The sequence below is a fragment of the Diabrotica virgifera genome, chromosome 8, assembly GCF_917563875.1.
Source record: "Diabrotica virgifera virgifera chromosome 8, PGI_DIABVI_V3a".
NCBI classification, from domain to species: Eukaryota; Metazoa; Arthropoda; class Insecta; order Coleoptera; family Chrysomelidae; genus Diabrotica; species Diabrotica virgifera.
In genome coordinates this window covers 64173256-64189029 of record NC_065450.1, presented here as the reverse complement: position 1 = coordinate 64189029, position 15774 = coordinate 64173256, and the positions used below count along the sequence as shown (strand labels likewise).

At 32.4% G+C, this 15774-nt stretch overlaps 1 protein-coding gene across 1 annotated transcript; it reads left to right on the top strand.

Moving 5' to 3' along the window:
• The first annotated feature begins 710 nt into the window (after positions 1–710).
• LOC126890616 (ribonuclease kappa-B) lies at positions 711–8358 on the top strand. The gene is made up of 3 exons (XM_050659699.1): positions 711–913; positions 968–1087; positions 7688–8358. The coding sequence occupies exons 1-3, from the start codon at positions 845–847 to the stop codon at positions 7787–7789; spliced, it is 291 nt and encodes a 96-aa protein (XP_050515656.1). The 5' UTR covers positions 711–844; the 3' UTR covers positions 7790–8358.
• Positions 8359–15774: the final 7416 nt, after the last annotated feature.

Below are 15774 nucleotides of genomic sequence, written 5' to 3'. Positions count from 1 at the left end.
GAAATCCTCCATAAATATATTAGCCAATAATGGAGATAAAGAGGAGCCCATTGCTAGACCAAAATTTTGTTTATAAAATTCATTATTTAGTTGAAAATAGGTATTATTAGTACATAATGTCAGTAACTCCATTATAGCTGATACATTTAGTTTTGTCCTAGTTGTCAATGTATCATCATTCTCTAATTTCGTTTTGATTATGTTTAAAGTTTTATCTAATGGCACATTTGTAAATAAACTGTTTATGTCAAAACTTACTAAAATATTATTTGGATTAAACTCAATAGTTGATAATTTGTTTACAAAATGTTTTGTATTTTTTATAAATGTGTCATCATTATTAGCAAATGGTTTTATAATGTTTAATAAAAATTTTGATAGTTCACTACAAGGAGAACTGATGGTACTACAAATGGGTCTAAGTGGTATGTTCGGTACAACGGCACCCGATTTGGGCGTCGAAACGTTAATAAAAAATCATTTTTTAATAATATTGTGGCTTATTTCCCATTCTAAATAGTTAAAAAAGATTTAACTTGTTTCTAAATAAATCATTATGTTGGTGCAAAGATCCGATAGAACAACTATATGTAATCATTTGGTGAAAATCAGGCAACACTTTATACTTGGAAGTATCGATTGTATATCATGTGTCTTTTGACAACTATCGATATATTGCGCAGCATTTAAATTATTAGGAATAGCTGTCAGCTGTCACTGTCAGTGCTGTGTGCTGTCACTGTCACTACTCTAGTGTCACGATTTTTTAGCCCTGAAATTGTCAGATTATCACATGACATTTTGAGAAAACTAAATTAGTAAGTGAACACGAATTTAGTTCAAAATGCCTTTCTGTGGTCCCAAATTGTCCCTCTGCGGCCTGATTATCAGTGCATGGGGTATCATCCAGTTGGTATGTGATTTGTTCCTTGTTAAAGTAAATATTTAATTTTATATTCGTTTCTAGGGTTTCATGGGTGTATTCTATTACATTGGGGCTGTGGCTTTAGCAGAAGATATTCCAGAGGTTGAGTTTAAGGGCGATTTAGACAAATTTTATAGCGACGTCAACACGGGTTTCACACAGGTAAGGAAATGACCTTTGTTTTTAACCCCTATAGTCACCCCTTAGAAGAAGATATCCTTAGTTCTAACTAACCCTTTAACTTCATTTGTAGCCACTTTTGTACTAAAGGGAATATTGTAGATGTGAATTCACAGATAAATTTTAATAATTACGTGCCTTAGATAACTTCCCCATGTGATAAGGAAATTAACACCTTGGCTGTGTAGATATTTGAAGAGTACAGGGGAAAAACAAGGAATGTCACATTTTATATGTATTGAGATAAACACCAAAAAAGGTTTAATTCTTATGATATCTAAAAACTACTTAGGAGATTTTTAGCAGAATTCTAGCAATTCTGATTCTATAATCTTAATATATTAATCTATATTAACTTATTAACTTAATAATGCACCAAAAAACTGCTGACATACCTTATTTTTGTTCAGTGGCGTGCGGACAATCCGGGTCCTTCGCCTAGATACAAATTCTTAAAAAATTTATAAAGACTGATCTTTCTTGTTTCTGACGACCAATGTATTCTTCGGGTCCTTACATGTGGATGTCAAACATGGACGTTCACAAAAGCGAATATGGACAGAATTGCGAAAACACAAAGAGCAATGGAAAGACAAATGATCAACGTAAGACTGTCAGATAGAAAAAGGAATTCCTGGGTAAGAAATATCACAAAAGTTAAAGATGCTACTCGTCAAACAGCTAAACTAAAATGGAAATTCGCCGGTCATACGATTAGACAAAAAATGAAAGATGGAATAAAATTATTACAGAGTGAAGACCATGGACATATAAACGAAAGAGAGGAAGACCACAGATGAGATGGGCAGATGACCTAAAACACCAAGCAGGCTCAAAATGGCACATGGCTCAGGATAGAGAAAGATGGAGGAGCGAAGGGAGGCCTATGTCCAATATTGGATGTCGCAAGGCTAATATATCTTTCTTGTTATTGTTCTGAATCGATAGTCTGGTCGATAGTACTCAGTTTTTGCTACCACATGGCGAGAAAAGCCAAAATTCATGAAAAAGTGACATTCCTTGTTTTTGCCCTGTACTCTTCATTTATAAACTTACGTTGAGTGCATTACAAGGCACATATATGTCTCCTATACATCATTCGCCACCGTGCATTACAACAAAGTCGACACAGCCAACCATTAATGTAATAATATGAGGTCTATTTGTCCCGTACCGCAGCCAAGGTGTTAAGGACTATTGTTTGTAACGACATTGAGCTATTATGCAAAGTAGGTATTAGCTGTAATGTAAAAAGTTTTGATGATTATTTAAAGTATTTAATCGAATTAATTAGGAAAGCTGGTGACATCTTCTAGTTCCGTGACTGTTATCGATCATTGGATATCATGTTGGCTACCATATTCACTATCGTGACATTATTGACAGTAGCTCTGAATAATGATGTAGTTGATTTTCTGTACCATTGTAGATTTTTCAGCCATGATGTTCTTCTACCTGGAGCACGTTATCCTGAATGATCAGATGTTAAAGTTCATATTTTTCAGGGTGTCTCATACTGTGACCTTTACATTCCAGCTTGCATTTCTTTATTATATTGACCAGTTTTGTTGTTTGGTTCAGCCCTCTTCTAAGGACCTCCTCATTTCTAACTCTGTTGACTGAGCATATTCTTATTAGTTGTCTGTATTCCCACATCTCAAAGGCTTCCAATTATTTAAGCATATCCCCACTTGTCCATGCTTCCATTCTATACAGTAGGACTGGAAAGATATCGAGGGGTTCGAGCGAAAACCCGATATCTAACAAAACCATTGTTTAGAGATAATCGCGATTAAAGATTTTAGGAAGTTTGAAGAAGATTTAAAATCGTCATAGGAAGTTTTATCAAATATTTGTTATAGCCAAATGGTAGAGAATTTAGTATTTAGTTATAATTTAGTTAGAATAATTTATTTTAAGTTTAAATTATAAAAACGTCTTTACAAAAAAAAAATAAAATGTGACATTTATCGGGTTTTACCTAGTTGAATGAGTAACACATTTGACTTTATTGGTTTTTATTTTGAATTTTTTTAATTATAAAATAAAAGTTGATTGTATATTATTCCAACAAAAATAAATTAATCTGCATTCTTTTTAGAAAACTAAAAGGTAAAATGTGTCTTCTTCCGATTCTTCTCATATCATTACGTCTGGAATTCGATCTACGATATAATTACCGGTTTTTAAATTTGTTATTCAAGCATGCACCTCTTCTGGAAAATATTTTCTTGGCACATCTTTATCAAATCGGTTTTCTTTGCTTCACTTATTGGAAAGGTACTTTTTACAACTTTGGTAAATTGCCCGCAGTTGGTAAGTCTATGGTTGCTTTTTGGGATGCAATTTGTTTTAGCTGTTTAGGGCGTAGAGTAGGAGTTTTTTTTAATCAAACCAATATCTTCTAATATTTTTATTAACTGGTTACCATTTTCCGCTATTGTCCCCTTTAGAATATCATCCAGTAGAATCACTGTTAGCTACAGCACTTACTATATATCATTTGAGATTATACACAGAGTTTTTTAAAAACTTTTCACACTGGAATTCATTCATGGTAAGCTAGTGAAAAGAAACATTTCTTACTAAATGTTCGTTCCTTTCTTTGGGAAGTTTTAGGGACAAGTCTAATCCTAATTAGTTTAACAGTTATATTGTACAAAATAAAAATTTTCTAGACTAAACTACTACTAGACTCCAGTAATTTCTACAGAGTTTCAATAGTCGTCAGACAACTTTTCAGTACACTTAAATTTAAATTTACTACAATTATTGATTTGCTGTGGTACTTTGGAAGCTCTGAGTTTGTTTTTCATTATAAATATATCTCCATTCTAAGCGCTTTTTTTGGTTTCGTAATATTCAATTGTCAATTTACGCCATCTTTTACTGGGTTTTCGCAGGAAAAAAGTGTGCTGAAATTTAATAAACTATCATAGTCTAAAACTCTTTATCTGATTTTTGCATGAATATATTTTGTCAAAATGAATCATTTTGTAATCTTGATCTCCGATAAAATTAATTATCAGTTTTTAACTTAAAAATATTTCTAATAAAATTAGTAACTTTACACAGGAAAAAGAAGATAAATGATTCTACCGGATTCTTATATTATAAATATGTTTACAACAAAGTATTTTTATCAGTAAAGTTATATATCGGGTTGGTGTTATTTGAAAATATGAGTTAACGGTTTTTACCATGTTTGGTTTTTATTAGTTATTGTGCTTAAAAATGTTAATATCAACTAATAACATTTACCAGTGGTAGGAGACGTGTTTTTACTACAGCAGAAATAAAAATATTGGATTTCATAATTTTGGTATTTATCGTGTTTTCGCTCGAACCCCTCGATATAGCAAATGTTATGTCATTCAAAAATAAAGGTCAATACGAAGATCGTGGCTGCAAGGTATGTTTCTCATTTTTACAACAGTACCTAACTCAGTCTTGTTCTTATGTTGATATTACTACAGCTATTAAAAATATTTTTAATATAGCACAAAGAGCACTAGAGTCTGAAAACCACCTTGAAATCTAACAGACCTATAAACATATTACATTTTGTAGTCCCGTAAAACTATTAACTACTGAAATTAATGTTTAAACTGTACCTTTCCTTTAGATTTACAATCACCCTTTAAAATAGTGTTATTCTGGTCAAATCCAACTCCCAGAGGAAACAAAAAAAGAAAATGTAAGGAGAAACTTGAAGAAAAAGAAAAGAGACTATATCAAATTAAGAAAACGAAAAAAAGCCTGATTCTGAACGTTCTGAAGACTGGATAGAAAGTGGTGATAGCTTAGCTTAGATAGAACTCAACTAGCAAGAAGAAACTGAATTTTCAGAATTATATGCTGTTGGTGTAATTGCTGTAAGAGGATTCTTCTTCTTCTTCTTACGGTGCCTATCTGTTCTGGATGTTGTTGATCAGCATGGCTATCCTAACTTGGCTTGCTGCTATTCGGAACAGTCAGGTTGTATATGTATTGATTTACTTTCTTAAGTTTTAACACCTTGACTGCGTTACAGGACAAATAGACCTTATACTACACCAACGCTTGGCTGCATCGACTGTGTCATAACTAAAGCTCGGATTTATAGGCAACAAAAATTTAAGAAAAAGGCGCCTATATAGGCAAAGATTTTTATTAAAAAAGGCAGGAATATTAACATTTAGGCAAAATATAGGCAATAAAGGAATATAACTTATTATTTATAACCACTTAAAATTTTATCATTAATAGAAACAACTAAATGTTTTTCAATATTTTCGGTCTTAAAACTATGTCTTCGATCACTTAAAATTAATTTATACATTGAAAACGAACGTTCGACATCGACAGATGTAATTGGAGCATATTTCAGAGCGGATAATAAATCTGGCATAATTTGTAATTCCTCGGAAAATGTCCCATTCAAAACTTTAGCAACATTAGATAAAAACGAAAAACCTTCACTCTTGTCGAAAACATATTTCATTTTTTTAAAAATTAATTGACCGTTACTTCCAGGTGCCGATTTAATTTTCGTCTTTAAAATTATCTATTAATTTTACTGACTCACATAAATTTATCTCTTGTTTTTCTAATAAGGTAATTGTGGTAATATTAATTTATAATTGTCATTGATATAAGCGAGTTCCTGTTTCAATTTGGGATTTTTTAATATTTTTTTTGCTTCTCGAATGGCTTCGGAAATATCATCATCGAATTCTGACATAACTAGTTCTATTTCATTGCAGTGTTCAAAGTAAAAAAAAACTGCTTCGAGCCAGGTTCTCCACCTTGTAATTACTGGTTTAGGTGGCAAAGGGACACCGGGAAGTCTTTCTTTATATATTTGCACCCTCAACGGAGCCTTTACAAAAACTTTTTTCATAAAATTTATAAAATTATTTACCAACGGAAACAGATTTCTTATTTCTTCAGCAATTCTATTTACCCCGTGGGCTACACAAGTGCAATGAATTAAATTAGGATAAAACATCTTTAAATTAACAGCAGCTTTTAACATATATGCCGCAGCATCTGAAAGCATTAAAACTATTTTATTCACTGGTATAGGGTTGGGTAAAAAGAGGTTTGTTAAACTATCTTGTATAAATCGACTTATTGTTAAATTGTTTGTTTTTTTTTCAGTTCTTTAACGGCAACTAAATAAGGTTTTCTCGCAAAGTTTTCGTTCAAAATTCCAATCATTAAATTAGCTATATACCTGCCGCATACATCTGTCGTTTCATCCACGATAATATACAAAAAATTGCCCTCTAACTCCCGCTTAATTTTTGAAATACATTCCACATAACATTTTTCCACAGTATGTTTTCTCAATGTACTCTCGTCCGGTAAGGATTTATTAAGATATTTTTCGAAAAAGCATTTAAAACTAGGGTTATTAACTTTATATAGAGGAATGTTGGATGCAATCATCATCTGGCATAAATCAAATTTAAATGCGTCTTCCTCCTTTTTTTTTGAACTGCTTAAACTATCCCGCAGAGATATTTGGGCTAACTTAGAGGAATTTAATTTTTCCAAATTACGTTTATGAAGTGGGGTTCCACAATGCTGGTCAATAAAGTACTTTTTTCTACTTGAAATCTGAGAATTAAAAAAAAATAATTAGAATTCTAAAACCGCTTTAGAATTTAGTTATGTTGTGGGACGAGAAAAAAAGAGAAAAAATAAAACTTACCGATTTGCCGCATGGTTTACAAAATGCTCCATCTCCTTCTAGAGAAAGTTCCGAATAAGGTGCGATCCATAGCCTTAATTTAGATGTCATCTTTTCACACAAATCTCTAAAACGTTTTAAAACGTGTTCTTTACTTTTCGGTATACGCAACAAAACTAAACTAAAATATAGCAATTTGTGACTAAACTCTGATACAGTAACCGACTGTACAACTGATAATAAACTAATAAAGCTTAGGGATTTCCAAATAGTTAACCCTCAAGTCTCGATCAGGTACATTTTCCTAGAAATCTGTTATATAAACAAACCATTGATATTTTATTATTGACCCAAAATTTTATTATAGAATGGTTTAGTAATAGAATAATATGATGGGTAGTATCATGAAATTTTAAAAAAGGCACAAATAGGCGGAATTTACGAAAAAAGGCAAAAAGTGCAAAAAACAATTATAATAGGCAAAATAGGCAAAAAAAGGCATTTTGCCTATAATCCGAGCTTTAGTCATAACACACGGAGGCAAATGGTGTATAACTTTTTCAAAATTAATATGACAATAATAATTATTACTGGGTAAAAAAAATTGTTGTATGTTCTTACTAAAATAAAACTGAAAAAATATATATTCTTATTATTTAACTATTCGCTGTCATTAATAACATTACAAAGTACTCTGAACAAATTTTGATTTCAGTTAGTATGATAAATGAAGGGTAGCCTTAAGTTTGGCTTACGTAAGGCTACTCTTATTATTAAGACTATCCTTATCTTCCAGTAAATGGTATCAAGCAGTTTTTTTTAGATTTGCATTTTCCTTTAATCACATCTTTTCAAACATCTATTATGTAAAAGAGTGTACAATTAACTACGTTTAATATTTTCAGAATGCTTACAACTGCTGGATTGCTGCTCTCCTATACCTGATAACATTAGCAGTATCAGCTCACCAATTCTGGGCCAACAACAGATCATCATTGAACGTCTAAGAATCTTTTAATTTGCTTTTGTATATATTTATTTACATTCCTTCTCCAGCTGTAGATTTTAAATGTATAGACCCTCAAATACTTCAGAGTACCAATTTTTCTGTTAAACTTAGCGAACTCGTACACCAAAGCAATATCCAAACGCAACATGAAACACTCAACATCCCATAAATATCAGAGGTTATGTATCCCTTGAACGCGCTTAAAACTACCTAGGAGTCCTCGAACTTTGTTCACCGACGCAATGCGGATAAGGATCATCCACCGAAAACCAGATGCGACACTCAGTGCATATTATCTTTCCACAGTGTATGTTATATGCGATTTCGATAGGGTATTGCTTTGGTGTACGAGTCCGCTTAGGTCAGTCAATGTAGCATGTTGTTGTTTTTAAAGTTTTCATTGGTACTAAAACTTTTGTTCACCAACGTAGTATTATAAAAATCATAGTAATATTAATAACGCTGCAATGTTATGAATCTTACCAAATTATTTTATGGTTCTGTTGTATTAGTGATTTGAATTTAAAAATTGTACACATTTACTATGAAATAAATTGATTTATTGTTTTTTGGTACTTTTTGACCAATTATCACCCAAATTATTTTTTTTTCACTATCGGTAATTTTGTTCTTGATATGGAAGTATTTATAAAATTGTTTTAAATCTTTCTCGTCCTATAAATAGATCACTGAGCGTTAGTGTTACCATAATTGCAAGTATGTGTAAATCAGTTAAAAACAGTTATGGGAACTACTGACTCTTAACAGCCAAACAAACTTAACACATTCACGGACACATCTTCATATAGCGCACCTTTGGTGAAACACTGACGCAAGTGCAAATTTTTCACAAATTGAGTTATCAACACTACGATATTCCTAATACTCGTATTTGTCTGAGGAAACAAAGCCAGAATTAAACCTTTTCCCTATTTCGCTAGATGACGTGTATGTCGTTGAATTTCCGTTTTTACCTGCTCTCTTGGTGGAACAAAGTCAGATTGTCAGTTGTGCGTGATACAACATTAGTATGCAATGATAAAATTATGAAATTTTGGGAGAAACACTGACATATTTGCTAATTTTTGGAGAAACAATGACATATTTGCTAATTTTCTCCCCTTTCAGGCGGCTTTAAGAGGGGATGTTTAAGAAAAATCCTAAAAAAACTTTATAAATTATAATATTCGGTAATAACTAAAACCGTGGACAATAAATTTCTACCTTCTTTTGTGATTTGCATCTCATTTTTGGTCTTAACTGACTTTCAAAACTATAAATGCGGTTTCTCAACAATTAACAAATTTGCACTTACGTTAGTGTTTCCCCAAAGGTGCGATATGATCTGCCCACATTCATGTCCCTTTGTGAGTGTATGCATATGCAGTACTTGGACCTCTACTTTTCATATTATACATTAATGATTTGGGAAACGTATTAAGCAAATGTAAAATTCATCTTTTTGCTGATGACACATTAATATATTTTTATGGGGAAGATTTTGTTGATGTAGTGGACACGATGAATCGTGAATTGCATTTATTAACTGAAAGATTTAAGTTAAACAAATTGAAAGTCAATGAGTTAAAATCCAAATACATGTTTATTGGTAATAATACTCTTTTCGGGAAATTCTTAAGTTTGGATGTTCACATTAAATTAAATAATGAAAAAATTGAAATGGTTCAGGAAATAAAGTATTTGGGATTTATATTGGATAGGGAACTAACTTTTAGTAAACATGTTGATTACATTTGCAGAAAGATAGGGAAAAATAGGTTTTTTTCGAAGAGTATCACCATTTTTGACATTTCAAACTATATTAACAATTTATAATTCGTTAATATTACCTCACTTTTTATATTGTTGTTCATTGATTTATACAGGATGTTCTAATTATGACAGGCTTCAAATTCTCCAAAATAAGGCTATGCGAGTAATATTGAGATGCAATCGATATACTCGAATTCAAGATATGCTGAAAACTTTAAATTGGTTAAAAGTTGAACATTTTATGTATGTCCAATCTATGACATTCTTATTTAAGATGGTAAACCATTTATTGCCTGAGTATTTGAACAGTCAGTTGGTCCCGATAGCAAATGTTCATGAGCATAGCACTAGAGCTGCAAATTCAATAAATTTTTATGTTAGAACAACCAACAAGTCCAGTTCAATGAAAAGCTTGTTTCATAAAGGAATTGTACAGTTCAATAATATACCTTATCACATTAAAAATAGCCATAATGCAACTATCTTTAAGAGATTATTAATCCATTATATTAAAACTAAGACCTAGAAACCAATTGGCAATGTTTGTTGTACTTCCAGTGTTTTTATTTTTATTTTATTTTTTCTTTTTTTATTTATATATTGAATGTTTCTGATTAATTTAATTTGACAATGCTTATTTCTTTATTGGTTTAGTCTCATGTTTTTAATTTTTGTAATACTTTATGATAATTATACAGCGCTCCTTGCCTTGACAATTCTTATGTAATTTGTACAGGTGTGGAGTGCAATGTTTTTGTTTTGTGTATTATCTATTATGATAAATAAATAAATATCTATCTATTTAGTCGTGTCCGCGAATGTGTTAAGAAAGAAAAAGAAAAGATATTGACAGTGCATTGAAAATATTATCTCAGTTGATTTGTGTTCGCTCTTCCTTGAAAAAATATGTTTCATTTAATTTGTTGATATTTGTTTTCTCCTTTTGGTGATAAAATTTATTAGGTCTCATGCTCCAAGAACCACGAAATCTCAAAAACAAATTTTAAGTTAATTTATTATAAGGTATTGACAACCTGACACCTACAAGCATGCCTAAAAGAATGATAATTGACGACCTAGAATTGGAAGGTGTCGACTCCTTCATATACTTAGGCTCGCTGCTAACTAAAGATAACAATGTCAGTGAAGAAATTAAAAGAAGAATAGTGCTCGCCAATAAGTGCTACTATGACTGCCAAATAGACAAGGCGGAAACGGCGGGTTCGTTGGGAAAAATATTCCCATGAGATATTTTTGCATAATCACATTCGTGAGACATCCCAGAATAAGGTTCAAGAAGTCGCCCACGAGAAAAGTGGGCCAATTTTTTTTTAACAAATTTTTTTTTAATCAAATTGCAAAAATCCATATTTTGGTCCGGACTATTTTTTTTAGGTTTTTTGGACCATTCTGGACAAAAAAGGTCTCTTATAATTTTTCTCTAAAGTCGATCTTTTTCGAGTTATAAGCAAGTTAAAATTTGAAAAACGCGAAAATGGCCATTTTTAAGGCTTAATAACTCGGTCAAAAATTATTATTTTGAAAGTCAGAAAGTGACTAAATCAAAGTTTAAAGTCGCCGTTACATGATCCTGAAGAAATCTATGTCATTAATTTACTACTAAGCTGTTATTTTTAATTAATAACAATGAGTGGTTGTATCGTATTGACGCTGCTGTAAATCCCTAATAGCACAAGGACGTCCAATGGACATCCATTGGACGTCCTTCACGGACTTTAGGGACGTCCTTTGGACGTCCGTTTTCGTCCGAGGAACGTCCTTTATACGTCCTATTTTGGTCCAAATGTCGCGCTACCGAACGTCCATTGGACGTCCATCTAAGGTCCGAGGGGACGTATATTGGAACTTAATCGGACGCAAATTGGACCTTAATCGGACGTCCTAGGGGACGTAAATTGGACCTTAATCGGACGTAAATTGGACCTTAATCGGACATAAATTGAACCTTAATCGGACGTCCTAGGGGACGTAAATTGGACCTTAATCGGACGTAAATTGGACCTTAATCGGACGTAAATTGGACCTTAATCGGACATAAATTGGACCTTAATAGGACGTAAATTTGACCTTAATCGGACGTAAATTGGACCTTAATCGGACGTAAATTGGACCTTAATCGGACGTAAATTGGACCTTAATCGGACGTAAATTGGACTTTAATCGGACGTAAATGGGACCTTAAGCGGACGTAAATTGTACCTTAATCGGACGTAAATTGGACCTTAATCGGACGTCCTAGGGGACGTGAATTGGACCTTAATCGGACGTCCTAGGGGACGTGAATTGGACCTTAACAGGACGTCCAATTTTGGTCCAAAGGCCAAGTTGTTAAACGTCCAATGGAGGTCCACCTAACGTCGGAGGGGACGTTCGGTGGACGTCATTTGGGCATTCATAGGATGTCCCAGTTTGGTCCAATGTCTTGCTGCTGAACATCCATCTAACGTCCTGGAAGGTCATTCGGTGGACGTCTAGCGACGATATTTAGACCTGTGGAGAATGTATTGTGGGAAATAAAAAATATATTTTTTAAGGAACTTATATTTCATCTTATATCAAATTACAATTATTGGATATTACAGTATTTACATTAAATTACAATACACTTCTCCAAGAAATTAACGCACCACCTTAAATATGGGGTATATTTGATGTCTCGTATTTCCTAAACCTGTTGTCCCATCTAAGTGATGTTTTTATAATATTATAGCCTAGGCTATAGGTTACCTCCTTAAGCTTGTCATGCTGTAATATATGTATATTATATCATATTGCTCTCTATAGTAATGTGATATAATATATATTACAGTATAGCTCCCTGTGCATGACAAGCATAAGGAGGTAACATATTCTAGGGCCTAGGCTAGAATATTATAAAAAAAATCACTTAGATGCAACAACAGGTTTAGGAAATTCGAGACATCAAAAATGCCCAATTTTTAAGGTGGTGCGTAATGGGCTGTATATACAGGGTGTAACAAAAATACAGGTCATAAATTAAATCACATTATTCTGGGACCAAAAATAGTTCAAATGAACCTAACTTACCTTGTACAAATATGCACATAAAAAGTTACAGCCCTTTGAAATTACAAAATGAAAATGGATTTTTTCGATTATATCGAAAACTATTAGCGATTTTTTATTGAAAATGGACATGTGACATGTGGCATTATTATGGCAGGAATATCTTAAAGAAAAATTATGGTGAAATTTGTGCACCCCATAAAAATTTTATGGGGGTTTTGATCCCTTAAATCCTCCCAAACTTTTGTGTATGTTCCAATTCAATTTTATTATTGTGGTACCATTAGTTAAATTCAATATTTTTGTTTCTTAGTATTTTTCAGATAAGGCAGTTTTTATCGAGTTGCGACTTCTTTTTTAATATGTCCACGTAAAAATTTTATGGGGGTTTTGTTCCTTTAAACCCCCCAAATGTTGTATGTTCCAATTAAACTATTACTGAGGTACCATTAGTTAAACAGAGTGTTTTCAAAACTTTTTTGCCTCTTTGTATTTTTTCGATAAGGCACGTTTTATCGAGTCTGGCTTCTTTTTTAATATGGTTCAAAATATACCTAAAAATGTAAAGCATAAATAAGTTTGCATATTATTACCAAGTCTCCATAATCGTACTTAACCATATACAAATATGTGGTGGATTTGACAAATATTCACAATATTTCGATAAAAATTGACTTTTCGAAAAAGCAATAAGAGGCAAAAAAGTTTTTAAAACGTTGTTTAAATGGTAGGTACTACAATAATAATTAAATTGAAACGTGCACAAAAGCACATTGTTTTCGATACATTGGAAAAAATCACTTTTCATTTTGTAACTTCAAATGAGTGATAAAGGCACAGAGACTTAGATCACGAGGTCACATTGAAAGGATGCCAAAAACGAGGACTCCGAAAAGGGTACTAAACTACACTATAGCTTCAAGAGAGAGAAGAGGAAGACCGGAAAATAGATGGAAGCAAGAGGTCGAAAAAGATTTGGAAAGAATGGTGTTACAGGGTCAGAAAAGAAAAATGAATAAGAGGAAGGAATGGAGAAAAATCACATATCAAGCCAGAGAAGATCTCAGTACATAAAGAAACGTGAAAATGAAGAAAAAACAAACTTTTCAAGCCATGGGCCTCTAAGGCCCTTGGTGCTATTAATATATAACTTCAAAGGGCTGTAACTTTTCTTTTGTGCACATTTGTACTAAGGTAAGTTAGGTCCAATCAAACTATTTTTGGTCCCAGGATATGTGATTAAATTTATGACCTGTATTTTTGTTACACCCTGTATATATATAAAGGTTATATTTGGTTCTTGGGACATCAAAGTATATTTTTTAGACATTCCCTGGATATAGTCACTGATGTGACATACCTCCGATTTGTTTTTTCATGAGTTTTGTAAGAGAGACTAAAAACTTTTTTATGGTTACCTCCTGTTTTCATATATTTTTTGACATGTTTTGTAGTAAATTCAACTATCTATTTACTACAAGACATGTCAAAATTTACATGTGAAAGCAGGAGATGATCCTAAAAATGGTTTTTCGTCTCCTACAAAATTCATGAAAAATCAGATAGGAGAATTTGTACATTACAATTCTCTGATGTTTGGGAAAAAGGGCTTAAGTCAGAAATGCACATCGATAATGTTTTGATGATTTCTGGACCAGAAAAATCGGCTCTTTTTATTGGTACATACAGTTTACGTCTACAACAGTTTTTTGCTGGTCCAGAAATCATCAAAACATTAGCAATGTGCAATTCTGACTTACGCCCTTTTTGCCAAACATAAAAAAAGCAATCTGGTCATAACTGACCAATGAGCAATTTTAATTTAACCTAAATTACTAATGTTTCTTAAAATGAAGAGCTTACCCGATAGCGTCTCTTATCTAATCTAACAAGATCGTGCACTATTCTAACATACACAGCCACATCACGCACTATGCTCTGCTTTTCACTATCACCTATCACTCAAACTAGTTCAAAAGGCTTTGTCCTCTTCAATCTTCTAGTTTGCCCAGTAGTATCGAGGAGGATTTCCTCAATATTCTTGTACTTATTTAAGTTGTTTGTCGGGATTCCTGCTATCTTCTTGATGATTATATCCAGGTTCCATTCCTAGGTATTAATATTTGTTTATAAAGTAATAACTTATTATGCATGGACAATGTTGTTTCTTCCAATTAGCCAATACACTTTTTATATCTTTATTTTGGTTATATCTGGTTTTTTGTAGACCACTTTCAGCTGATTCTAAAAAAAATTAAAATGAACGGTAATTTTTCTATTCTTTACAATTAAAAATCAAAATATTTACAGGTAATACATGCATAAATGATTCGTTTCATAAAGAAAATTGAAAACGGATTTTATAATACTTACATAATTGTTTAAGAGATCCAGCCATAGCCAAAACTAGCATACTAAACAGTACAGTTGAGTACAGCAAAAAAAGCCACTAATTTCCATTTTTCACCCCCTTATCGATGCATTTTTTTCCAATCAAAATTTTTACTAAATTTTTAGGTTATCTTATGATGAAAATGAAATAATTGATGACTTGATGACCAATGACCACGCGACGCTACATAGATACTCGCGCGGCAAATTTGAAAATGAACGCAAATTGAATAGTAAATGGCCTCTCTTTAGAGTATGGAAAATTTTACCCCTCCAGGAGGACATTGTACTCTTTTCATAGAATATCTTGTGGTAACTTTCCAGCCATAATTTAATCAGATGTTCACGGAATAGAACTTTGATAGTAGAATTCCTGGAATGTTTTGTTGTTAGGGGAAACTTTTATTTTATTTATTCTTGAATATTTCCTGTTGTTAAACATTGTAACCAATAATTTACAAATAAGATTTTCATTACATTACATGAAATCAAAACATGTTTTGGATATTAAACTATATAGTTTTATAATTGTAATAATTTAATATACAATTTTGAATTAAGATTTAATCTTTCGATCTAATCGATTTAAACTACAGTAAAACTTGTGTTACCGGCCCCCTGCCAACACCGGCCACCTGTACTAACGGCCGCTAAAAATGAAAAAGCTATTGGCCGATATAGAAAGGTGACCGGTATTGCCAGTTTTTGTAGTCTAGATATAATTGGTTTGGGGAATTTTTAAACTGGCCGTTAGTACAGGTGGCCAGTAAC

Bases quoted from the DNA above. Each gene is read 5' to 3' on its own strand.
- LOC126890616 (XM_050659699.1), top strand. From the start codon at position 845: ATGCCTTTCTGTGGTCCCAAATTGTCCCTCTGCGGCCTGATTATCAGT. The intron at 914-967 runs GTATGTGATTTG...ATTCGTTTCTAG, and splicing joins CATGGGGTATCATCCAGTTG to GGTTTCATGGGTGTATTCTA. The intron at 1,088-7,687 runs GTAAGGAAATGA...TAATATTTTCAG, and splicing joins TCAACACGGGTTTCACACAG to AATGCTTACAACTGCTGGAT.